We start from the raw sequence: 25,826 nt of genomic DNA, 5'->3' as shown, positions 1-25,826 counted from the left end.
TGAACAAGAAAGGCTTAATATCGAGAATTGCTGAAGGGAAATCACTGGATAGCAAACTCCTAAATCTTAAAGAGCTACCGCCAGTCTACAAGATTCTGGAAAAAAATACCGACAAAACCAGGTCTGACCACATGGCTGCTGGACTACTGGTCTGAGATCTTTACACAACATTGCCATCCTGTGGTGATTGAAATTCAGCTGGACAGAACAGATTTAGGAACGGTTGCACAAACCCCTACCTCCAGTTGTGCAAATGTTACCATTCAACTTTTTAGAAGTGAGTTTAATTGTTTATTAAAATATTTAAATTTAATTGGTAGCTACAGTTAAGAACAAAATTATTCATACCCCTGGCAAATATTGATTTAATGTTGATTTTCTCTTGACCAATATGTTTGTTCTGACTGAAAATGACACTGCCACATGCCAATAGGTTGTAAGACGATGTGGTAGAAACATGGAATAAAACAAATAAGCCTTTTTATCTTTTTTAACATTTTTATGAAAAATGGCATGTTTATAATTATTCATATAGCCTACCCTATATGGCCCAGCCATAGTCCCGACCTCAATCCGTCAAAGAAGTGAGCACAAGGCCAGAGGGATGGCAAATAATCTCTCTTGACTCAAAACCCAGATTGCTGTTAAAAAGGTGCAGTCTAGAATCATTGTGGAGACATGGAGTATGGCTTGGTAAGTATTATAAGAACCATTTTGAGAGCTGCAAATAAAGATGTTTCCATTGATTATTTAAAAAGGGTATGAATCCTTTTGGACACGCCATTTTTCATAAAAATGTTAAAAAAGATGAAAATGCTTTTTTTTATTCCATGTTTCTACCACATTGTCTTACAATCTTTTGACATGTGGTAGTGTTATTTTCAGTCAGAACAAACATATCGATAAAGAGAAAATTAACATTGAATCAATATTTGCCAGGGGTATGAATACTTTTGTTCTTATCTGTATTTGTAGAAACTGACGCAGTAAACTGAACTGAGTCGGAACTGAACTTCTCAACTAAGTTGCACGTAGTGAATTAAACGTGGGTGCACGTAATTCTTATACGACCAGTTTTCGTTGGAGGGCATTTCTTTCGGTCATGTCTCTGGCTGTTTATCGGCGATTAGTTCACAAAATTAGCCGTCTTCAAGGATCAGGCGATTCTGTTTTATTCTTGCGTGGCGTTACTCCCCTGACATCAGAAAGATATCAAATGTTAACTGACAACGCGGGGGGAAAGGTCAACACAGAGCGTTTCGACACGTCCCTTCTTGACATTCTCGTATGCCCACTATCAAAAAAACAGCTCAGGTGAGGATATGATGGGGGAACGATGTTATATTATAGCCATATACTTTTGAATACTATACTTTTTTGCCAATTAATTCAGGAGTAGGTTACCATTTTTTTCATTGTCAGCGATGGGAGTAATGACTCACAATGTAACCTTAAACAGTGAAGAATGTAACGTGTGTATTATAGACACGGGCCCTTAAAAATGAACACGTCAACTTGAGAAAGTAGCTGTGCTGTCTACCCAAGAGTTAGACACTTACCCTTCTCCTCTCTGTGCGTGTAATAACCCAATCGGTCTGATTTGATTTGATAATAGGCTATGTAATGGCCGATAATTAGGCTACATATACCCATACAAAAATGTGATATATGGCAATATATGAACATATATGTCAAATAACAGGGACTTATAATTTTACTTATATGGACATATATGTGATTCAAATATTTATGTCAAACATATATTCAAAGCTATATGTCCATACATGCATACAAAATATTTTAATTTCCCATATAAGATGCTATATATCTTCATATACTAGATCCAATTATTTGTTTTCCAAATATATGGAGAAGTTTATGTGTGAATATGTGACAGAGTTATATGTAGTCTCTATATATGGTGGCATACATATCCATACACTAGATTCCACTACTTATTTTCTAAATATATGGAGAACTTTCTGTGTGAATATGTGGCAGACATATTTGTAGTCTTCATATATGGTGGCATACATATCCATACACTAGATTCCATTACTTATTTTCCAAATGGAGAACAGTGTGAATTTGTTTATGTCTTTGCGTCACAGGTATGATGTTGACTATGCTGCTCAGCATCTTTTGCCTTATGTGTCATTTTGTGTGGAGCACTTTGGGTTGCACTATATGCATACAAAAAATGTGTGAGGCCACAGCTACTTTAAATATAATGGATGCTTATCGCATCTTGATATGCGCATGCGCACACAGCAATACCCATCCCCCACCCTTGACTGACTTTTGAAATCCAATGGCTTAACATATTCTTTAAGCTCTGAATTTCATTAGGGCATTGAGTTAAAATTTCAGTTAAATTATTAGTTATTAGTTGAAGCACCTAAGGGGACATGAGCAAAAAAAATCTAAAGTTTAGTTAATGTGCTCACGCAAAACGTTATGTGCTCAACGCGAAACTTTCATGTGCGCACATGAAACTAAACTTTGCTCATGTCCCCTTAGGGGCTCCGTAATTAGTCTACTGGATTGTTGAAATATCCTTTTCTGAGACCCTGTACCTTGGTACATTTCCCGGTACATTGGTTTTTACTCTGTTGAATAATTAAATGTAGGCTAACTTGAGTCTTGAACTAAGCTTAGTAGGCCTAGGCTAGGTTAGTTTTTTTTGTTACTGGTCAGAAGTGTGTAACAAAAGGATACTAGGCTGTTTCTTCTTGTATTTGAATGTGGTAAATATAGGAACTGGTAGATTACAAGACCAATTCAAGTTAAGTAATGAGTTAAGTAGTTACTTTTCTAAAGTAGTAATGATGAATCTAATTACAATTTAAAGATGTAGCTAAATTAACTAATTACTTTTTTGAGTAACCTGAACACTGCAAATTATTAACATCATTTCTCATGAATGTTTCTGTTTCTCAGATACGACGGAAAAAACAACGAACTTGTAAATGAGGAACTCGGCATCGCTTACCCCATTATTGATGGAATTCCAAATATGATTCCTCAGGATGCCAGGCTGATTCAAAAGAACCCAGAACCATCAGCGCCAGCCAATTCCACTAAAGCTTAACTTAACAAACTGGCTATTTAGTTGTTACATTTTGATTCTTAATTTACGATACAATATGTTGTCATCTCTATCTACTATTACCATTCTCATCCCTGTCGTTTCCCTTTTGGGACTTCTTTGTTCTGCAACCATAGACGAGAATTTCCCCCAGGGTTGTACCAGCACTGGGAGTTTGTGTTTTTACAGTCTTCTATTACCTGTTACAATCCCTGTCTATGTGTTTTTCCACCTGTGGAAATGGATGGGAATCAAACTATTCAGACACAATTAACTGGATTATTGTAGCCTAGTAATGACTACTGCAATACACACCTACAACACAATAAATGTTTTTCTTTTATTATTATTATTGTAGCAAATACCATTAATTTGTACCAAATACCATACAGCCAACTTTTGAACAAAAGTCATTAAATAAATTTGAATTGTAAGCAAGGGATAACTCTTTTCTAGCTCATAACGTCATAAACATGAATGATGAACGACTCCAAATCAAGGTAGATTTAACATTTAAAAGTAGGCCCTGTATTTGAGATTATTTTAGAAGGCCATGAAACAAAAGCTGAACATGTTGATTCTGAAATACTGAATTGGTCTTTAAGACTTCAAGCTTATCCATAAACAACAGTCAATGTTCACTTTTTATGTTTCTTTCCATAGTCCTCTTCAAGCTTCATTAATGGGCATTGTGATTTTGGGGACTCTTTCTCTCCTTTCATCTTAAAAAAGAATGATTCGTTGAGACGCATTTGCACAACTTTGAGCTGGGTAAGATCTGTTTTGCTATGGTGATGCAGGTCACTCTCCTCCCTCATTGTGCTCATACTCTTCTGCCCTCGCTGTCTTTGGGGCAAGCTCAGGTCAACAGGTTGCTCAGTGCATTTGGTCAATGTATTGAGTTGAAAATTGAGGAAGGTTGAACGTTCTGGAGATGTGAAGAAATTCTCGGTCTGAGTGGCTTTTTCTGCTGTTGACTTGTTGGCAACATTTTGTAGTAGCTCTTGAGATGGCTGCTGTTGTGATGTCAGCTTAAGCTCAGGTGTTGATGTCAATTCATCATCACTGGGCACTGGGAACAGTGATGGAGATAAAAATGTATTCTGTGTTATGAACAGATCCTGGCTATCAATGCCTTCAGCGCTCTCCTGGGATTCCTCACAGTGCTTGGCTCCTTGGAGTATAGGTGCATACGTTTCATGTTCCTCACCAGGACAAATAAATGTTGTCTTGGAAATTGCAAATTGTGGTGCATCACGGTATGTTTTAACTACTGAGCCCTTTGGTGACAAATCAAAGAGAACTCTCTTTTTAGATCGAACTTTGCCACGATTGTGACTAACATATTTCACAGCCTTTGGTGCACGCTTGCTCATTTCTTCAAGTGCTTGGGACCTTATTGGGTGATGACCTGTGTTGCTCTTGACAATTACCTTATGAGAGGGCTTGTACATTTTTAACTCGGGAGGTACATTGCTTGGTTGGAGTGCCAATTTGTCTTTTAAAGCTGATTTATTTTTTTTCTTTTTATGCTTTTTCTTTTTCTCCTTATCATTTAAGCTCCTTGAGTGGTGTTCTGGACTGAAGCTGAGACAGAGTGAAGGCTCCCCCTGGTTTCTGACCTTGTCATTTTTTCGTTTTTTTGATTTCTTTTTTTTCCCACTTTCCCCCTTCCTTGAGGTGTTTGGTGGTAGGAAGTCCTCTTCAATACAGTTGGCCATCTCGCTCTAAACAGTAAGGACACTGAATCAATGTGTGAAACGTGTATGACCCAGTCATATCCGAGCTAACAGGGTAGGGGAAAATACATGGCTACAGTGATGATAGACTCGAGAAGAAACAGTAGGCCAATGACTTTAATTATAGCCTACTCAAAATTAAGCCAGGGATAACTTACCAAGTACAACTCGCAGGCCATCTGCTCTTCCCCAATGCAAACTCCAGGAAACTGATCAGTTTTGCCAATCGCCAGCTAAAGAGACCAAAAGCAACAAGAAAACGCCTAGTTTATAAGCTTAACCGAAGGAAGATTTATAGGATGCGACATGTTTTTGCATGGATTTTACGCCGCTTTCTAGGGACTGACCACTGTTAGCTTGTCAGTCCTGTGTTACATTGTTTCACGCTAAAATAGCCTGTCATACCAAGGCCTACTAAAAACAAGGTTGGGAGATATGCAGTTCGACATTACAGCGGCATTAAATAGTAATATATTCTCAGTTAACGTTAATACACAGACATTAGGCTAAAACCTGATAATAGGCTAACCTTGTTGAGGTCCCATGTAGCTCTTGAGTCAACTTGTGTAGGCTAGTGAGTCTGTGGCGGGAGACTGAGCTGAAAAGTGAAGCTATGACGTGTGCCTGGACTTCCTCGTTCCCCTTACCCCCAAAAATATAGATTTTTTAAAGATTGCAGACTTTAAATCATAGGCTAATTTATTGACCTGCTCGTCTTACAGTGGAAAATGGGATAGCTGCTTCACAATGTCAAATAGGCCTAAAGTAGGCCTAGATATGCCTATTAGACAACTTTGGGCCACACTGTTCGGATCTGCATCATAGATCCCAGACGTGTAGATGTCTGTGACCCTTGATTTCCTATTTTTGTGTCATATTATTATATTCCCTGGTTCTCTTCTTGCAAGTTACTGCTGTGGAAATCCCTCACGATTTATACGTTTATTTTAATAGCTGGCAGTTTCCTATTCCCCAGAAAAACAAATGTGACGTCTGTAGCTTTAGTTACTCATGAAATAATATTGTATTAATGATAAAAAATTATTATGTGAACAATTGCTTTGATATTACGGACTTGTTCACGTCTTTCCCATTGCAGCACTGAAAAAATATGGCTAGGCCTACTGCTTTTGTATTATTTTTATATCTTCTTTTTATTTTTTATTTTATTTGATCTGTAAAGGGTTGCCAAAACACAGATTCATATAAAAAAAAATACAATCATTTGGTTATAATGCAGGTTATTATATTTATATCCATACTATATGGATGTTGAAATTAGAATGACTAGGTTAGGTAAGACAATATAGTGTGTCCCCTGTCATCCCCCCACAGGAGAGTATCAGAGAGAGAGGCTAGGGCACTGATGTCATGTGGGCAGACAGTTTTGCACTGCATTGTAGTGTCAGGGTGATTTACAGGCATGATGGGCTTTACCTGCTGCCACTGTAATACGCAGAGCCGACACGAGATCAGAGCTGCTGTAGGCCTAATGAAGCACTTCCTGTTTGTGGAGTGAAGTACAACAGTTGTTAGTGGCTTTGGCTTTACCTGCTGATGCATTACCACGCAGATGCAGTAAATCATGAGAGAGATTAGCAAATAGCACCAAAATTACACTGCCTGTTGGTTTTGGCTTCCATAATATATATCCAATATCCATATAATACAGTAAATATACAGTGAAATACTTAAATTCTTATTTGATTGAACCAGATGTTCAGATATTAAGATGTACCTATTTTTTATTGTTTGACTGAGACAATGACTTCAAAAGAGGTTCTCATCTGTTTTACTCTTTTGATAGCCCATTCATGTAAGCGCTATACATTAATTTTGCCTGTAAATGTCCAGCACAGTCAAAGGATTTGTTTTATCTGTAGCTCTGGGGTGATGAATGTTTCAAACCATAGGTCTTACCTATTTCTGGAAACCAGCATGACCCTTTAAGTGTTAAAACACTTGGTTGTAGCCACAAGCTTTTCACTGCCTCAGCAGAGCGCCCGGATACTAAAAGTCATAATTCACTCATCAGTGCCTCCAACCAAGCTGCCCTTCTATTAAAAGAACGTGATAATCTGCAAGATTGTTAATGTCATATTACAACACGATCATGCTGTGCTTCTTGTTGTCTTGTAGTGACCAGACTGGTTAACACCATGCTACTGAGTGTTTTCCGAGATGGCGTCAATGTAGAGCGGACATTACAGCTCTCTGTAAATCCCTGAATTAAGTAGAAGGTCACAGTGCATTATTATCCAATGGGTCATAATCATGGGTCTTTCCATCAACTGGTATTTTGAGTCTCCTGTGTTATACATTCTTTTGATTTAAGATTATACAACACAGTTATTAGAGACCTCTTTGGATATAATCTGATCATGAAGATATCATGCACAATAAAAGGTTGTACGCTGTGTAGACACATCAACATAGTCTGTCTATATACTTGTAGTAACCTACTTGTTTTGTCTCAAAGTTGTGTTCCAACCGACAAAGGCTAAATGCTGTTTGAGTGTTTTAGTGTTTTCAATGTAAAGACAGTGAAAAACAATCCCCTACATTATTCAAGACTGCCAAGGTTACATGAACATAGAGATACCTATCTGAAATTGTGAGGTTTGTTTAAGAAATTGTTGGATAAAACCACAACCATGAAAACATTTCACTAATATTACAATTGTATATAATTGTGTAATGTGTATAATTGTAAAGTGGTGGAGCCATGCTAAAACAAATTATTTTCCTTTTACCTTGGTAGCTAGCTTTACAGTCTGTATTTATAACTCCAGTGACCTCTGTTGGTGCCTGTTTGGTTGCTTATCATTCAACATGCATGTGAATGCTTTTCATTACAGGGAAGAGAGTGAGGCACTATAAAATAATACCAGGGAAATTGAGAAGATTGCAAATATCATGTTCTGGCTCACCTAACAGATACAATAAGAAGTAATAGTTTAGCTCTGATTAATAATAAATTGTTACAGTATAGTAAGACTAACGGTACAACTTCAAACTATTTTGAGGACTGAATATAATTTGAGTTTTGGTGATTTTCGATATTTAAAGTGACAATCTTCTTGTGTCCTATTTCAGCCACACATCTGCGACAAGTGTTGTGTTTCCATGACTTGTTTCAGTTGCAGAACAAACTTCATGGTATTTTTGTTGCTTCTCTCTGGTGTAAAGGTGCAAAGGTGTTTTTAATGGCCCGGCCACTACATGTTATTCACTTAACACTTAACACGGTCTTAGGTCCGTGGCAGGCTGCAAATAACACCTCCAGTAGCACTTGTTTCCCTGAAATAGCCTTTGAAATGGCACACGCTTTTGCTGTCATATAAACATTCATCACTTCGACATGTGAGAGTAAAGTGGGTGGCGAATGATTTTTCGGTAGTGATGAATTATGATGAAATCCTTGATAGATGGAACCACTGAGGTCTGGACCCCTCTCCAGAGTTGTCACTCTAGTGTAGGTCGAATAAAAACTGTCTTCCTCAGATGTTCATCCTTTACATTTCTTCATCAGGCACATAAAGCCTTTTGGAATGGAATTCTCCTCCATTGGGCCCAGGGCAGTCTCAGTCAAAGGAAGTGTGGGTTTACAGCTGCTTATTTCCAAAGGCAGAATAATGTTGTTTCTGTTCATTCATGCATGAATCCTTGTGGTGATACACTGCAGTGATATTCCGTCATTCCATATCTGCACAGCTAGACTTATTTTCATTGCAGGCGGCATCTTCAAAAGAGGTCTAGGAATTCTCGCCATTTTAGAAAGTTACGCATTTCCTATATTTATTCTTGCCGGCATGAAGTGGCTATTATGACGGATTTGTTGTTTGGTTAGAGGTAGCTTGACGTAAAGGCAGTTTTTTCTCCAACATTTCATTTAGTAATGCAAGTGAAAGTCTAATAACTTAGAAATGTTTGTAAATGCGTAATAGTTAGTCACTTGCCCTTGACACCCTCATTTAGCATGTAATAATTTGTTCATATGTGTTCATATATTGTCCTAAAATCTGAATGAATCATAAAGAGGTCATAGGTCAGGCTGGATTTGTGATGCACTAAACAATGGAACAATGGAGGCCATTTTCTTTCATACTAATATTTCGATTTGAATAAGCTCACACAACATATGTTACATTACAATAAATCAGGGAGAAACTCCAAAATAGTTACTGAATAATCTTAAAGGCTTAATAAAACTTAAAGACCCTCACTGGTATCAGATATCTTCTCAGACTTGTGATTCTTATTCCATCTCAAAATACATACATATTTGTGTCACATATCTTAAGTGACATAGCACACACATTGATCCAACATGAGGTAATGAGAACTGAAGTTTTGAGGTTGAAAGGTCCCTGTGCACCATGAAGCTAAATACTGCCTGGAATTGTACTGACAGGGTTTAGGATCACATGCAAAGGCCAAAGGTCTTTTTGTTTGGTGGGTGTCATCTAAACAGGCCATGCCCACTGCAGGCCATACCAGCACTACCTAAAATGAGGAGGGGGTCAACATCTTTACCATGCAGACCCACAGCATCATAAATCTTGTGCATATGGTATGTAAACAACTTTAATTGCTTAACACCTGTGTAGTTTGTTTAACAGAATGATAGTAAATCAAAGAATAAACACATCAACAGGTGCAAAGAGAGACTTCTTTAATATCTCTAATATCATCATTGAGTGCCGTATGGGTATCTGATAAAATAACATTACATAGACTATGTTAAATGACAGTGATGACCCTCTTGTCCTCTGTGCCCCACAGGCCGAAAATTGCTGAAGTCTTCATGTAACGTCATGGACTGCTTGCTCTCTGCCGTCATCTTCTTTTTCCTCGTGTGAGTGGCAGCAGGCATGCTTGCAGCTCTGACAGAAACCCTAACCAGCCCAAAAGGGAACATCTATAGGTCGGATCTGTTTGGTTCCTCTCTGGGACGTATTCCCTGTGTCATGACATAGCCATTCCTCTTCCCCATTTAGAAAACTTCTGTCATAGTTACCTAATGTGTCATCTTGAGGCCATAAAACTAGGACAGGCTTGTCCGGCTCCCACGTCCCCTGAGACACCTGTAGCTACATAGGGGAGCCCTGACTCTTCAATACACAACACGCATGAGGATAAGAAACACATGTGAAAGGGTCAGACTGAATGATATAATATATGCCAGACATTGTTGTGTTGTTGTTATTGCAATATGATTAATAACTAACCAGCTAAGTTCTATCTGACTATTATGTTAATTGTTTATTGTGCTGACATCCTCATAAAGGAAAATTACATTTTAGGAAGGTAAGGACTAGGAAGGACTAAGAATGTCTTCTTTCATAGCCTAACAGAGGGTAATTTTCAGATGCTCTCCATGTCCGAACAAAAAATAACAATAGGCTATCATCTTCACGGTGACATATAGCATATGCACCTTGTAGCCTATGTATGTATCCCACATCCCGAAATTGACTGCATCAAAATAAGATGAATGAAACTGTGATTAGGCAAATGCCAAAACATTAAGAATTCGGTCCGGAGTTTAAAAGAGCATCTGGCAATGGCTAACACAAAACCTCTTTTCTTTGTTTTAATATAAAACGTCTACATCAACTTGAAAACAATAGGCTACGATTAAATAATTTGTGTCCTGGTGATGCAAACTGATATTGTAACTAAAACTGAATAGGCTACCTCTAAACGTAATACCTCTATGTCCACTAAAACAACATTTATGGACATAAAGGTATTAAGTGGGCGACAATTACCTCCGCGCTATCACGCAGGGTGTTGAAAAAACGGCAGTGACCAAGTCAGTGGAAGTTTAACACGTGGTTATCCCTATCAAGGGAGGAGTGACATCAACACCAATAATGAAGGCGGCTCATCAATGGGCAGAGGGCTATAAAAGGAACTCAGCGAGGCTTCTAATCTTATCTGATCTGTTCATCTACAGCCTCAAAATCTGCGCAGCAAAAAAAAACTTGCCAAGAGAAGGCTGACCCACAAGAGGCAAGTGGAATGATAAATTCATCTATATAGTCACATACTTAATACTTTTTGTAATATGCTCACACAATAAAACATGAAGCCTAGCTGATAATTTTGTGCTGAAAATGTCTTTACTTTGCAGGTTTCAAATCACAATGTTGGCCACCAGAAGAACTGTATTTCTTATCCTCGGTTTGTTTTACTACTTAGTTCAATCAGACGGAAGGCCAGTGAGGTTGGTCTTTTAATTTATTTTTACATTTCAATACTGTACTATTTTCCAGTGTCTTTACAAAGTAAACATTGTATTATTACCTTGAGAATACAATTTTAAATTCTGTGCGTAATGAAATTTGCAAAAAAATCTAATGGTTAATTTTTCATGCCTAAGAAAAAGGTCTGTGAGCGAGGTCCAGCTAATGCACAACGTTGGAGTGCACAAACACATCCAGGAGAGACAGGACTGGCTCCAAATGAAGCTTCGGGACATCCACACTGCAGCTATCAGGAACTCTGAGAGAGGAGACCGAGGGAGAGCGCGGAGGCTGCTTCCAGAAGATTTACCGGGGTTCGAGCAGTTACCTCCTGGTGATGTTGAATACATAATGGACATTTTAGAAAAGTTAAATCTTTCCTGAAAGCGAGTTCTGTGGGTTTTATTGACTATTCCAATATGAAATAATGATATTTTAATCTGCTTATTTATTTATATTTATACAAGTGTCCTGTTTTTATTTATATTCCTTCATTCTAAAGTATTTGAATGTAGAAAATTGTGGCAAAGCCATTACAGCATGCACTTTTGATTAATTTGTAAACCCCAGCAATACATTCAGCAAGAACAGATGAGCGGGACCAAACTTTTATATCTGTTTTATTTCACTTCTGAAAATGCCTATTGTAGCTGTTTTACTCGAGGCATCATTGACATGTTTCACCCTAGAGCCTCCAGCAAATTTCGACTGTTGAGATGTGGCTGTAGCCTTCAGTGTATTTTTTTTTATAATGCGCAACTGCTATCTCACCAAAAGGTCTATGGGTAGCTCATTATTGAGAATTTATTTGACTGTTTGTGACAAGATTCACAAAAGTATAGTCTCTTGTTATTTTATTGTAATTTGCTATTTATCAATTATAATTGTTGATGTTCGTTTTCAATTTTGTATTCACTGTTTGATATATGAGTAACCTTATGTCAGCACTGACGATAAATCCTATTTATTAAATTACTCCTTTTGAGAACCAATTGTTGCCAACGTTGTATGTTGAGAAATCATGTGAATTGGCTACTCTAGCCAGTGCATGCATGGACACAAGTGAAGTCTTCCCAAATTATGACTCCAATATTGAGAATGTATAATAGTATAGTAGATGAGGCCTAAAGGGCATTGAAAGGACTTGGAAATAGCTTACATCCAGGAAAAAAACTAACGCATGTCTACTCTCAAATATCGTAGGTCATACCACAAAGTTTGTTTTATATGCATATATTATGCAAGTTACACCTAGACTGTATACATAAGGGTTACACTAATGATACAAAACTAAACAACAAACTTATGCTAAATATGATGTGATGTGCACATTATGACATTAGTCTCAAAACTCAAAACTTAGTCCTAGGCCACTCTATATTTGGACCTATAAGGGCCTATATTTTGCCTATATTTGGAATTACAGTGGTCTAACCCACTGGAGGAGATAACAGTGTCAACATATCAGCAAAACAATTTCAATAACGAATGTAAGAGGCTGTCCTGAAATACTGACAAGTGTTTTAAAAATGCAAATTATTCTGCCAATTATAGCCTGAGCATCTTCATCTTACAAAAAGAAAGACTGCGATGGCGTCATGTCCTCGCGAGAACTATGCTACGTGATTACCCAACACTCTAACGGAAGCAAAGACCTAAAGCAATGAAGAGCTAACGTTTGTTGCAGTGGGTGCTGCTTAGACACTCAGTTAACGTTAACTGCAACTTTACCGGGCATACGCATACGCTATTCATCTAGATCTACGATGCTACATTGTACATTAACAATAAGCTTCATTCTAAATTGACAGGTAAAGGAACGTCGGAGGTTTTGTTTTGATATGTTTAACGGTAGTTTACTTGGTTGGTTGTCTGTCAAAAACCATCCTAGCTATGCTAGCGGCAGGGGTCGGTCGGCAGGTGTCGTATAACTTATCATAGCTTGGTTAGCTTTGGTGATCCCAACTGTTGCCTTATTTGGATCTTTCAGTGTTAAACATTAACTTAGCTATCCTAGATTCTTGCTACCAAATCAGGCTGTAATGTAAAGGTCTTGCCACTTAAATTACGTTAATGTTAGGCCTTTCAGATGGTTTCATGAGAAAAAGTAAATAACGGAAACGCTGATTACGTTGAGAGTAACATTGACGCTGACGTTAAACTAATGTTTACATTGGTAAATTCGCTTAGGCCTATCTTTGACTACGTCTGCTAACTACAAAAAGTTGTAACTTTGCCAACTTTGAACTATTCTATCCTTAGCTGAATAAAAATATAAAAAATGTGTTCTGTATTAATGACGTGACAGAAATTGGAAAATATTAATACAGAGTTTCTCAACATTTACATAAAGTGTTTATTTAGCAAAAGTAACATTAACGTTAGCTAGACAGCATTACATGTTCCTGCCTAATTGAGCAACATGGCAGAAATCAATGTTATGTGTAGCCTACTTGAATACATTTAGATTTATGTATGGATGTCCTGTATTAAGTATTGGAAAATGGTTCTCTCCACCTTACAATTTGTTGTTAATGAAAAGTAGCGTTAAATGAAGGGTGTGCAGCGTCACTGCTGGCATGCATATTTGGGACTTTGGCGACACCGAGAGGCGTCTAAGCAAAGTTTTCAATTGGAGATGTACCGTAGGTCTGTGCTACAATGTCAGCACATTTCTCTCCAAATTGGCAAGTTGTTATCTACAGAATTATGATTTGATGCTTAGGCCTTGTCTAGTATTAAGCCAAGCTTGCCTACTTGATGCTGTCAGTAGCTTTCGATTGAGAATCAATCCCCTTGCTTCAAATAAATGTCACTGAAAAATGATATCCAAGGAGAATATTCAGTTGGCTTCAGTAAACACATTCTCTTATTTCTGACATTGTTTGTTGGCATCAGTATTTCCAAATGAAGATGCTTTGCTGCTGAAATTAGATTAGGATATGATGCTTACTTATACTATTCAACTTGCCAGGTAGAAATGTTGCTGATGCATTTTTACTGATTTCTGCAGGATATGTTTATTTTTGACGAGGTTTCCAGCCTTTTAACCCAGAGGCAAGTGTGATGGCTTCATGTCCTCTTTCATATGACAGCAACTCCAGCGATAATGAAACCTGGGATCATAAGGCAAACTGCCGGTCTCGTAAACTTTGTAAACACTCAAGGTAAATGTAAAAAAAAAACAACAATTGAGTTTTCATACAGTTCTTTGGTAAAATGCTTAAAAGGAGCCCTGGTGACAACCTTAACATTGCTAAAATTCATTGTTGAAGGCAAATGTAACACTTGTGTAGGTGATGGCATGGCCTGTCAGCATTTGCAAAATAAGTATTGTGGGTAATTGTTTGTCTTTTTAATGATGTTTACTTGGCTTTTGTGAAATTTGCGATGATTTGTCCTGAATTTATGGATTGAAGACTTGAAAGCTTGGACTACCAATTATTGAGCAGTAGAGCTAGTGATGTAGATGATGATAGGGTTCCCATCATTTGTTGGGTCACCGTATTGCTGGGCTAGATGAGAAAATGTATTTGGAACTGGTGTAGGAAGTTCTGTGAATAATGTTGTGCACATTGTCACTGGTGTAGAAGAATGTTATGCTTAATCAAGTTCAAAATATGAATTATTCGTGTAAATTCTATTGATGAGCCAGATACAGTGCATACGGAAAGTATAACACAGCGCTTCACTTTTTCCACATTTTCTTATGTTACAGCCTTATTCCAAAATAGATTCAATTCATTTGTTTCCTCAACATTCTACACACAATACCCCATAATGACAGCATGAAAAGTATTTTTAAATGTTCACAAATTTATTAGAAATAAAGAACAAAAATATAATATATATAAGTATTCACAGCCTTTGCTCAATACTTTGTTGTGCCACCTTTGGCTGAAATTCCAGCCTCAAGTCTTTTGGAATATGAAGCCACAAGCTTTGCACACCTATCTTTGGCCAGTTTCGCCCATTCCTCTTTACAGAACCTCTCGAGCTCCATCAGGTTGGATGGGGAGCGTCGGTGCACAGCCATTTTCAGATCCCTCCAGAGATGTTCAATGGAATTGAAGTCTGGGCTCTGGCTGGGCCACTCTAGGACATTCACAGAGTTGTCCTGAAGCTACTCCTTCGATATCTTGGCTGTGTGCTTAGGGTCATTGTCCTGTTGAAGGATGAACCGTCGCCCCGGTCTGAGGTCAAGAGCGCTCTGGAGCAGGTTTTCTTCCAGGATGTCTCTGTATATTGCTGCATTCATCTATCTTTCCCTCAATGGATGATGGAGGCCACTGTGCTCATTGGCACCTTTAAAGCAGCAGAAATTGTTTCTGTACCCTTCCCCAGATCTGTGCCTCAAGACAATCCTGTCTTGTGTACCTTTCCAAATCATGTCCAATCAACTGAATCTACCACAGGTGGACTCCAATTAAGCTGTAGAAACATCTCAATGATGATCGGTGGAAACAGAATGCACCTGAGCTCAATTTTGAGCTTGATCGCAAAGGCTGTGAATACTTATGTTCAAGTGATTTATTTTTTAATACATTTGCAAAAATCTCAAACTAAAGTTGTCATTATAGGGTATTATGTGTAGAATATAAAAAAATGAATGTAATCCGTTTTGGAATAAGGCTGTAACATAACAAAAAGTGGAAAAAATGAAGCGCTGTGAATACTTTCTGCAGTTTACATTTAGATCAGAGCCTCTCATTGTTGTCTTGGGAAGAATCTCATGATCCATCTGGAAGTAGGCTAATGATCAGAGAACATGGTCTAAATGTGTGTGGGGACATAGGATGCTCTTGAAATAGTCCATATAAAATAAACCAATCTGACTCCTTGAACCTAAAGTAGCCGAGGTCTGCAGTGGGGTGGATATGTTAATCATGTCCTGAATGGTTTTAAGGAATGAAAAAGACACTTCTGTTTTTATGTTCATTACAGTTCAAAACCAACATTTAGATAAATTTAGAACTTTTTGCAGCAAAGTGCACAATCATGCCTGGGCTGTTGGCAAACAAGACAACTATGCAGCTATCCTTTGTCAATTGAATTCCCTAAGTTGTGTTTACATCCAAAAATGAAAATTCTGAATAAATCCAGTCCAGTTTGCAGTTATCAAATGAACCTATGCATCCTAAATTCAGCATTAAACATTTGCACTCTCCTGAATATGCACAGGCTGCGAAGCAGGAACCATCCATCTCGTTTGTAAGTTTTACCATGAATGAGAATCTTGTCACAGTATTTTATAATAGGCCTACATGGTGGAGGAAGAGTTCAGCTATGTTTACCAATCTAACGCTTAATTTTGATTGGGAAATGCTTTTTTTATCATTATATATTTAACCAGAATGTCCCAGACCCATTGGGTTTCCAATGTTTGTGTTTTTTCTTCTGTTCTGCTTTATTCAAAGCTTAATGGGGCAAGGAACCTCTTTCATTTGCTGGTCTGCAGCGCCACCCTCAATTCAGTTTGGTGCTATAGGTGTTCTGGGCCAAAACAATTGAGAAACGCCTTTATGCTTTATGCAGTTGGTGATTGAAATTGTTAAAGGTTCGTGTCTGCTATATTGGAGCAAATGGTGAATATGAATACCTTCACTTCCTCTCTCGTTCAATAATATGGTATACCCCCCCCCCCCCCGTAGGCTAATGAATCCAAAATTGTTAATACTGCACATAAATCGGTGATCATCGCAGTTTCACCTTCATGTTACAAACGTTATGTCAGATACATGCGCTCAAATCATTGGGTTACTCTAAGCGCACCGACAATCACTGCACCGTTGCTTGCAACATCCTGAATGACACGCCTCTTGATAGTGTAAGACTATAAGACATCTTTGATATCTTGTGCTGTACATATATTTCATCACCCCCCTCCAAATCACCTCATTGAATACGACGGTCGTTGCCAATTGGAGGAGGATCCTGCGCGGTCACAGAATAGCTACAATACAGAGATAAAGGTCGGTCTACGTCAGCAAGGCTGCCGCACATGTCATAGTCTTGGATAAAGCAAACGGCCATTCATTTCTTACGGCACTCCTGTAACGATTCTTAATGACTGTCCCCGTGCCCTCCCTTTGTGGTCGTCAGAGTGACAAAGGAATAGTGTTAGCTGTATGCACACCTTACAAGTTGTCAGGGAGTATGCGAAATATGCAGAAGTTGGAAAGTAATGCCAGAGGATGCTAAACCAGCTGGGAAGCCCGCATTGTTTGGAGGACCGCAAGTCTTTTATGCTCTTATCCCCCAGATCTTTCCGTGTTGCTGCCTTGTCTTTAAAGCGCATTGTGGTAAAGAGGGGTAGGTGATCGGGTTCTTTTTTCTGTTTGGCGATGCAATTATGCTTTGGACTTTCATAAAACCACACGTTGTTTAATCTGCTTTTAGTAACTCAAATTATTGAACGTTTTAATGACTCTAAGATAATATCGCAATGAAGTTATATTCTGATGCAGTCAAATCAAAACATACTTCGCTTTTCTGCCCTTGAAGTCTTTAGGCGCATTCCAGTGTAACATTAGCCCGCCTGTGTCAGCGCGGTGCATTATTGATTGGAACCTTTCTTTTAAGTAAAGGGCATCTGCTTCGTAGATTAAAAAAAAAAGAAAAATAATCTGTCTGAAACACTGAGTTTCACTAGTGCCCCTCATCATCGAACAAAAGTCATGTTCAGAGATGCATAGTCTCACAATGCTTTTCCATTGTGTTTCTTCCCTGAGGCTCAGGGTACTTCAGCACGTCTCTGTGCTGGATGTTGGCAGCTATCTAGCTGACCTAATTTTCTGGTGACAACATCCTCTTTAATGTAGTTGGGATAAGCATACACAATAGTAAAGAGGGTTTTTATGACTTGAGCAGTCCTTATGATGAGGTCCCAGAACACATCAAATGTCAAGCGTTGGTCCAGCAGTTTGGCCAGATCATGTTCTGTCTATGTTGAGCCATGAATGAAATGAGCTTTAGCATAATGTTTTATCTATTTGTATTGGAGGATTTTATATATTGGCTAGGCAAGACTTATTTTTAAATATATTTTCTTCATATATTTTTAGATATTTTCTTTATATAGATATCTTTAAAAATTAGTATTACTTAAACCTACAGTATCTGTCAAATAGAACAATGCAAGAACATCCTTGTTGAGTCCTGTCACCTCTTTCTGTCATTATCATAATGACTTAACCTTTTTAAAAGAATATGTAATTATGATTTTAAATATTTGTAATACTTTAGTAGATTCACATTATTGTGGGATTAAGATCGGTCTGGAACTGTCAAGAGAAACAGTTGAGATGTAGCTTCTTTGTTCTGTGCCCTGGCTCTTCCTCTGAGCATGTCTTTGTCCATGTGGAATGAGGAGGGACATTTCATTGACAAGTCTTGCATGCTGCACCGAGGTGTTGCCACCTAGTTCTTGCAATGATCAGATGTTTAAATAGTCTTAGTATATGTTCTACGTTTGCTCAGTCAGAAAGTTAGACATACAGTGGTAATAACATATTAACAACAAATGTGTAATGTTTGCCTGTTTTCTAATAAAATGGTCTAAAATGACCTGATTTGACTATACAATGTCCATTTTTAGGTTGCATCATGTATTAATGAAAGGGCTGCATGCTGCTGAGAGGTCCTCAGATGACTTTATTTTAACCTTCCTGCTGCCTTTGCTCAGTGCCCAGTCGCGAGGCTCTGCGCTGGAGTCGGAGCTGGCGACCATGAGCCTGCAGGGAGCCAGCGGTGGGCCGGAACACTCCAGAGAACACCGGCGACCCAGCGACCGCTCCCGAGACTCCTCCCATGAGCGTGGCGAGGGCCAGCTCACGCCCTGCATCCGGAATGTGACCTCACCTACCCGCCTGCAGCACAGCGGTGAGGGCCCACTCAGGTCCAGCTGCACAGCAGCTTTGTGAGACTGTGCAGTAGTTATGGAATATATGATGCAGTACTTATTCAGTGCTGAAATGACCATTGTAGCATGAACACAGGAACAGGCTGAGTGGAGTGCAGACTCATTCCCATTCATTCTTCTCCAGATATTTTGATCCATCTTCTCCACAAAGTAAATTATTTAAAGGACCAGTGAGTGTTTTGTCTTGGTGGGAACTCCCTAAAAGGTCTGCTTTTTATGTCTTGGAAACTATGAAAGCTATGAAAGCTTTTCTCTCATGGGGATGGTGGAAGTGCCTAGCCTGCGTGACTAGTGAGAATGATAAACACATTTATCTGCCCTTAGGTTTAGATAACTGTATGCCATTACAATGAACTTGTAGATGACATCAAAACTAGCACACACATTTCCACACACTGTCACTTTAACCATTATTGTGTTGAATATTGCACTTATTATTACTTATGACCATATGGCCTGAAAAGTCCTCTTCTAGTGGCCTCATGCCTCAAGGGTTTAAACATGTTGTCCTGCATGTTCATCCCCACAGACCGTGACTCTGGTCCTCCTCCATACTTCACCAGCCCCCGGCCCCTGCGAGCAGCCACCAGTGGCCTGCTGAGTGCCGACTTGTCCTGTAAGGGTCACAGCCCCACCGACCTGACCTACATCTACGACAGCACCAAGGAGGGCCTGCGCAGCATCAGAACCTGTGAGCGAGTCACGCTGATCGTGGACAACACACGCTTTGTAGTGGACCCCTCCGTCTTCACAGCTCAGCCCAACACCATGCTGGGCAGGTGCGGCCATTCACCCCAACACACTCTACGTTTTGCCCACACTTGGTCAATTTGACATGCTTAAAGAGTGTGTCTGTCTTGCTTTGTTGTAGAATGTTTGGATCTGGAAGGGAGTACAACTTCACCAGACCCAATGAGAAGGGAGAGTATGAGGTGGCCGAGGGAATCAGCTCCACGGTGTTCCGGGCCATTCTGGTAAGGAGGCTTCTGCAACCTCTCAGATTACCGTTCACCTTCTTCCGCAGTTCAGCAGAGCCATAGACCAGTTCCTGTTGGCTTTGGAATAGAATTACTCCGCAGTGACATGAGGGAGAAAGGAGAAACCACTGAGTTCACTGAACTTGCAGATGTCTGAGCTTGTTTATTAATCATGTGTTGATTCTTGTTTGGGCTGATAGCAATGTGCAGGGCATTGCTTTGCTGTGCAATTCATAAAGAAGGTGAAAAGGCTGATTTGAATCAAACTAAATAAAAAATGACCCCTCTAGCTATATGATTAAAGGAACTACAGCTTATTACCTATTGCCATCAATGTGCCTGTCTATTGAAGATCTATTGAAGTTATACCAATTTTGTGGCATTTTAACTACGGCAGATGATCTTGCAAATTTAATATTACGTCACAAACATGTACACCTCTTTACTCGTGTACCTACATAGAGTGACCTCAAATATTCTGAAGATGGTTAAACACAGTTGGTACATTCTTTAGCAGTGATAAAGCAGTATTTACTGTTGAAACAATGTTAAAATATGTTAAAATATATAATGTGGTAAAGGAACACAAAATTATACTCACATGAAATTGATGTCGAACACTGTGAACTGCAAGATGAACAAAACAAATACTGAGGATTTGTTTATCTATAGTTAATAGTGTATATATATATACAAGTATAATATAGTCTATAGGGAAAATATTTAACATGACTAACAGTAAACTGTAGCAACAGCATTTCAGTCTGTAGCTAGAACGATGATCCCTTTATTTTACAAAGAAGCATAAAGATTTGTGTAAATGACCATATTGAAATAGCAGGATAGGAGCATCGAATACTTCACTTTTTAACTTGAGTGATGCTATGTTGATATGATTAAAACGTCAAAAACAAGTTAACCAAGTTTTTCTTTCTCCCCTTACCGATCATGAGTACTGTCTGACTGATAAATATGAAAGATAAGCTTTACATTCTCTTGGGTTTACTGTCTTAAAAATGCTTTACAACACACGGCTTAATATTACAATTGGCTATAGATGAGCAAGTATAAATATTGTTGTTATTATGCCTCTGCCCGCTATATGCTGTTTCATCTGTCTTTGCGTCAGTGTGTGCAAATTCTGTTCAGGGCATTTGAAATTTTGGCAGGGACAGGCCAATTGATGCCTTGCATCAGATGCGTTAATATTACTTTTTATTGTGGTCAGGCTATGAAGCCAGCACTTTACTGAAACAGTGTGTTTGATCACTAAATTCAAAAGCAGGTCTGGTATTCCTGTATTGTGTTTAAGCTCATTTAAGATGTAGTAAATAGGTTTGGATTCATTTCTACCCACTAGACAGACCCTGCTTCCACCACTTTCATTAGCCTACATGTGTTAAATCTGAGATTACTGGAAATCTTGTACTTATAATAGTCTAATATGAGTCTAATGTTAGTTTGTCATTGATGGTTTATACCACTAGTTTCCTACTTCTAACATTAACAGCTCATAGCTAGAGGATGTGGAACATAAGTGCCTATTGCAAAGATAGCAAAGAATCCACAATAATGTTGCGAGATCCACATTAATGTTGCGTAAGGGCAAGGTGGTAGTGACCTAGCCAGTTGGTATGGCAGCCAGAGCATATACTCATACTCATAGTGATGATCTCAAAGGAAGTCTTGGGTTGCTTGACTGTAGCTCCTTGCATGAGTTTGTGCAATAGATGCTTGACTGTGTTCTTGAATATTTTGCAGCAAGTTCAAGATTTGCAGCAAGTTTAACATTACAGTTTACAGTCAGCAGTGAAATGCTAACTCATAGAGATTATAAATAAAATAGATGGAAACAGATAAAAGGAGAATAATAAATGAATAACAATAAATTAACATGAATACTACTGACAATAAGTACTGAATTCCAGAGATGTATGTCCATAAAGTATAAATTATATTAGTAATACTGATGACGGACACAGTCAGATTACAAACTAGATGTTGAGCTGATTTCTAACCTGCATACACTGTTCCCTAAGTACATTTTTGGATTTTTAGGATTTGTGACTCCTGACCTTACAACAGAGTGAAGGGAAATTCTCTCTGTCAAGTGTAATGTGTGTCATAACGCATGATATGAAATCATTGTGTTTGGCACAGAAAGTGTATGATGTTATGTTCAAGCCACAAGAAATTTGATTAGGTTACTGTAATTAACAAAATAATGCTGCAATCATCGACTCTGTGTTATTTTGCACAAAGAGGGTCGCCAAAACAAAGAACACTTCAGATAGATTGTCTTAAGTGAAAGTCACTAAATTATGAAAAAACAAAAAGACTAATGCCTTTAACCATATTAGTCTCTGTGGTTGTTTTGATCATTGGCTTTTTTTGTTTTGACCCTGAAATGCCCTGTATCTTTTATAATGCTGTGTTTATGTATTTGGCAATGGTAGAATTTGCATAAATACCTAGAGGATTTTTGTGATGGTGAATTTTTGTTTGCATTTGATACAACCAGCTACACAAGAGTTTACGGGCCAGCAGATTATGTGTGGTGTCTTACATAACACAGATTTTCAGGGATCAACTATTAATACTGAACAACATGCCAGAGCTTTCATTTCTGCATGCACAAGTTGTGCCATTCAACGCTTTTCGACGTCTTCATGTCTTTGGGGCTGTTGAGCAGGAGGAAGCTGTGAGGTATCTGTGAGCAATGTTTCTCCCAGTCCAATTTGCCTTGTGTTTGTTCCGTTGTTACTGTGCTTCCACTGGGGCTGATAGCCTGGGTGTTGCTATATTTGTGTGCAGTATTGCCTAGGATACAGGACACGGCTTTGTCTTGGACTTATCCGCCTAGTTCTTGTTCGCGGCGAGCATAAACTGATGTATTTGTGTGTTTGAATTTTTTAATGTTCTTGGTCATTTTGTGATCACGCTGCTTGTGAGCAGCAGGTGCTGTTGCTCCATGGCAGCACCAGAATCAGAATCAGGGCAACGAGGAACGCACACTCCGCAGGAGACCTCGGGCATTTTCAACGAGATGGCAGGCGAGTGCCTCTCGTGCGATTGTGTGTGAGCTAGCGGCTGCCTCCCTCACTGTAAATGGATCTGCCATGATGGGGAGAGGAGTGGGAGGGGTGAAGGGCGCTCGCTCCACGCCTGGTCTGGTTACCAGGCTGTGTGCTGTGCTCTGCTGTGCTGTTGAAGTAATGGCCGCCTGTTTATATTTCCCCCCTACCCGCTTCCCTACGCAGGATTACTACAAGTCGGGGATAATCCGCTGCCCTGATGGGATCTCCATTCCAGAGCTGAGAGAGGCATGTGACTACCTCTGCATCTCCTTCGACTGCAGCACCATCAAGTGCAGAGACCTGAGTGAGTAAATGTTATAGGCCTCAGAAAATACCAGATAGTCCTGACGTGTAGGATGCACTAACCCAGTTAGACATGTCACTCGAATGTTCTTATTAGTGCTGTTATGATGATTAATTTTCATTTGGTTGCTGTGTTCTAATCCTCATTTCCTCTCTAGCACGAGAGTGCCTACTGACAAAGGTTTTATTTTTGGTGTTTGTCATTCAGTGAGTTGCTATTCAGGAAGTAGGTCAACAGCACTCTGATACAGTGCCTTCAGTGGTCTGGCTGCTCGTCAGCTGTAACAAGGTCTGCATCATGGCTCGGAGTATTGATCAGCTGTAAAGCGTTAATTGGTTTCGGCTATTCTGGACATTGCTCTAGCACAGTGGGAAGCTAATGTCCAGTGTGCCAGTCTGATTTTAGGCGTGTGTTTTTTGACGGAAGCTAATCGAGGCGTCCTGTGCTTATTGCGGGCTGCAGGTGCCCTAATGCACGAGCTGTCCAACGACGGAGCGCGGCGGCAGTTTGAGTTCTACCTGGAGGAGATGGTGCTGCCGCTGATGGTGGCCAGCGCGCAGAGCGGCGAGCGGGAGTGCCATGTGGTGGTGCTGACCGACGACGACGTGGTGGACTGGGATGAGGAGTACCCGCCGCAGATGGGAGAGGAGTATTCTCAGAGTCAGTGTCCACTAGAGCCTCCAAACCTCTTTATAGCTGACCTGTAAGGTCCCCCAAACCTCTGTTAGTGTAGATAGAAAAACAATCCTATGCCATAGCATTCTCATTGCACTTATCAACAAGCGTTGGTTCAACAAAGATATGGTTCTTTCATGTTGAGATAGACCCGCTGATGTGTTTTTGTCCTTTTCTCCTTGTTTACAGTAATATACAGCACAAAACTATACAGGTTTTTCAAATACATTGAAAATCGAGATGTCGCCAAGTCGGTCTTAAAGGAGAGAGGACTGAAGAAAATCAGATTAGGCATTGAAGGTAAGATAACTGTTTACAGTAAGTAATATGGTTTCTGTCTGGCCATATGTCATATGGCATAGGAAAAGTGATACTGTTTCTGTCCGATGGTATGTCATTTGAAAGACATGCTTGGTCAGATATGTGTCAATAGAGACTCATTAGACATGAGCACGTTAAATACTAAAGTGTTGACTAACAGCGAAGCTACACCAGGCGCGTAACTGAAGTGTTCCGTTCGCGACGCGTAAAATCCATTTTAGATGAATGGTCTATTTTTTTCGAACGTACGCGCCGCTATCACGTCTGGTGTAGCTACTTCCATTGATTATAGTGGAAGCTAATTGTTGCAGCAGACGCAACGCGAACGGAACGCTTAGGTTACGTGCCTGGTGTAGCTCAGCCCTTACACTTGTTAACGCATGCCTTGCAGGCTATCCCACGTACAAGGAGAAGGTGAAGAAGCGGCCTGGGGGTCGTCCTGAGGTCATCTACAACTATGTGCAGCGGCCGTTCATCCGCATGTCCTGGGAGAAGGAGGAGGGCAAGAGCCGCCACGTGGACTTCCAGTGTGTCAAGAGCAAATCCATCACCAACCTGGCGGCAGCTGCCGCAGACATTCCTCAGGACCAGCTGGTGGTCATGCACCCTGGGCCCCAGGTGGACGAACTTGATATCCTGCCCAATCATCAGCCGCAGCCCAGCTACCACTACGAGCCTGAGCCCGACGCCCTCTCGCCCGCCACCTGACCCTCGTGCTCACCAGCAGCGCCACCAGGAGCCAGCTCGGACACTGTGGCCTTCACACCTGCTCTTCGGCCTTACTGCCCCCACAGCCCTCCTCACGCCCACTCCTCAGCCCCCTTTGATTCTAAAACATTTTGAGTTTGGAAAATTTTTGATTTTTTTTTAGTACGGCTTTGTGTGTCTGTTTTTTACTGTGAGACAGTGAGTTTTTTGGGCTATTTAGTCAAGTGGTGCTGCACCGTGTGTGTGTGTGTGTGTGTGTGTGTGTGTGTGTGTGTGTGTGTGTGTGTGTGTGTGTGTGTGTGTGTGTGTGTGTGTGTGTGTGTGTGTGTGTGTGTGTGTGTGTGTGTGTGTGTGTGTGTCACTTTTCCTGTGAAAGCATAATTTCACTGCAGACAGGAACCCAGTATGTGTGTGGCCTCACTGTGAAGCATGCTACACAGTGCTACAGCTGAGTAGCACTGAAAATGTCCACCATGTAGGCAACATGCAGAAATGATGTCACCTTTTAATAAAGTACCTTCTTTTGTTGCAGTGAAATGATACTTCCCGTGTTATTTTTGGAAGTTTTTCTTGGTCTAAATTTGTTCAACACCCTTATTGACTTGATTTATGGGAATTCTATTTTGTGTCCGAGGTATACTATATTCTCAGTTTTAGTGCTGACCTCCATACTTGGCCACTCATGAACGATTGAGCCCACCAAACAGTTTATATGCATAACTTCACCTTTTTATCCTCATAAAACTGTCACTTCGCTATGAAACA

The 25,826-nt window shown here is 39.7% G+C and overlaps 2 protein-coding genes across 5 annotated transcripts; both read left to right on the top strand.

Annotated features, from left to right (window-relative positions):
* Positions 1 to 1,057: 1,057 nt before the first annotated feature.
* Positions 1,058 to 3,526, top strand: LOC143101350 (phosphatidylinositol N-acetylglucosaminyltransferase subunit Y-like). Its single transcript, XM_076264652.1, has 2 exons — positions 1,058 to 1,314; positions 2,941 to 3,526. The coding sequence occupies exon 2, from the start codon at positions 3,147 to 3,149 to the stop codon at positions 3,360 to 3,362; it is 216 nt and encodes a 71-aa protein (XP_076120767.1). The 5' UTR covers positions 1,058 to 1,314; positions 2,941 to 3,146; the 3' UTR covers positions 3,363 to 3,526.
* A 9,224-nt stretch (positions 3,527 to 12,750) lies between these two features.
* On the top strand, positions 12,751 to 25,598 carry btbd10a (BTB (POZ) domain containing 10a). 4 transcript variants are annotated; one of them, XM_076264638.1, is made up of 9 exons: positions 12,751 to 12,889; positions 14,092 to 14,245; positions 18,763 to 18,959; positions 19,529 to 19,778; positions 19,871 to 19,973; positions 23,237 to 23,357; positions 23,820 to 24,017; positions 24,222 to 24,332; positions 24,745 to 25,598. In XM_076264638.1, exons 2-9 carry the CDS (start codon positions 14,145 to 14,147, stop codon positions 25,059 to 25,061), a joined length of 1,398 nt encoding a protein of 465 aa, XP_076120753.1. In that variant the 5' UTR covers positions 12,751 to 12,889; positions 14,092 to 14,144; the 3' UTR covers positions 25,062 to 25,598. The 4 variants fall into 4 exon arrangements, with proteins under 4 accessions (XP_076120753.1, XP_076120762.1, XP_076120755.1 ...); XM_076264647.1 differs by lacking the exon at positions 14,092 to 14,245; XM_076264640.1 differs by lacking the exon at positions 12,751 to 12,889 and having other exon boundaries at positions 12,916 to 14,245.
* The last annotated feature ends 228 nt before the right edge of the window (positions 25,599 to 25,826 follow it).

This window comes from Alosa pseudoharengus, unplaced genomic scaffold, assembly GCF_046254945.1.
Source record: "Alosa pseudoharengus isolate Yale_2024_CS ecotype anadromous, Long Island Sound unplaced genomic scaffold, YU_APseudo_1.1 YU_APseudo_1.1_scf_10, whole genome shotgun sequence".
In the NCBI taxonomy this organism is placed as follows: domain Eukaryota; kingdom Metazoa; phylum Chordata; class Actinopteri; order Clupeiformes; family Clupeidae; genus Alosa; species Alosa pseudoharengus.
The sequence above is the reverse complement of the archived record's forward strand: the minus strand, read 5'-3'. Positions and strand labels throughout refer to the sequence as shown.

What these genes read in the sequence shown, in the direction of transcription:
- btbd10a (XM_076264638.1), top strand. Translation starts at nt 14,145, where the DNA reads ATGGCTTCATGTCCTCTTTCATATGACAGCAACTCCAGCGATAATGAA. An exon ending in CGGTGTTCCGGGCCATTCTG is followed by an intron (nt 19,974 to 23,236) that starts GTAAGGAGGCTT and finishes TTCCCTACGCAG; the next exon opens with GATTACTACAAGTCGGGGAT. An exon ending in CATCAAGTGCAGAGACCTGA is followed by an intron (nt 23,358 to 23,819) that starts GTGAGTAAATGT and finishes TGCGGGCTGCAG; the next exon opens with GTGCCCTAATGCACGAGCTG.
- LOC143101350 (XM_076264652.1), top strand. Translation starts at nt 3,147, where the DNA reads ATGTTGTCATCTCTATCTACTATTACCATTCTCATCCCTGTCGTTTCC.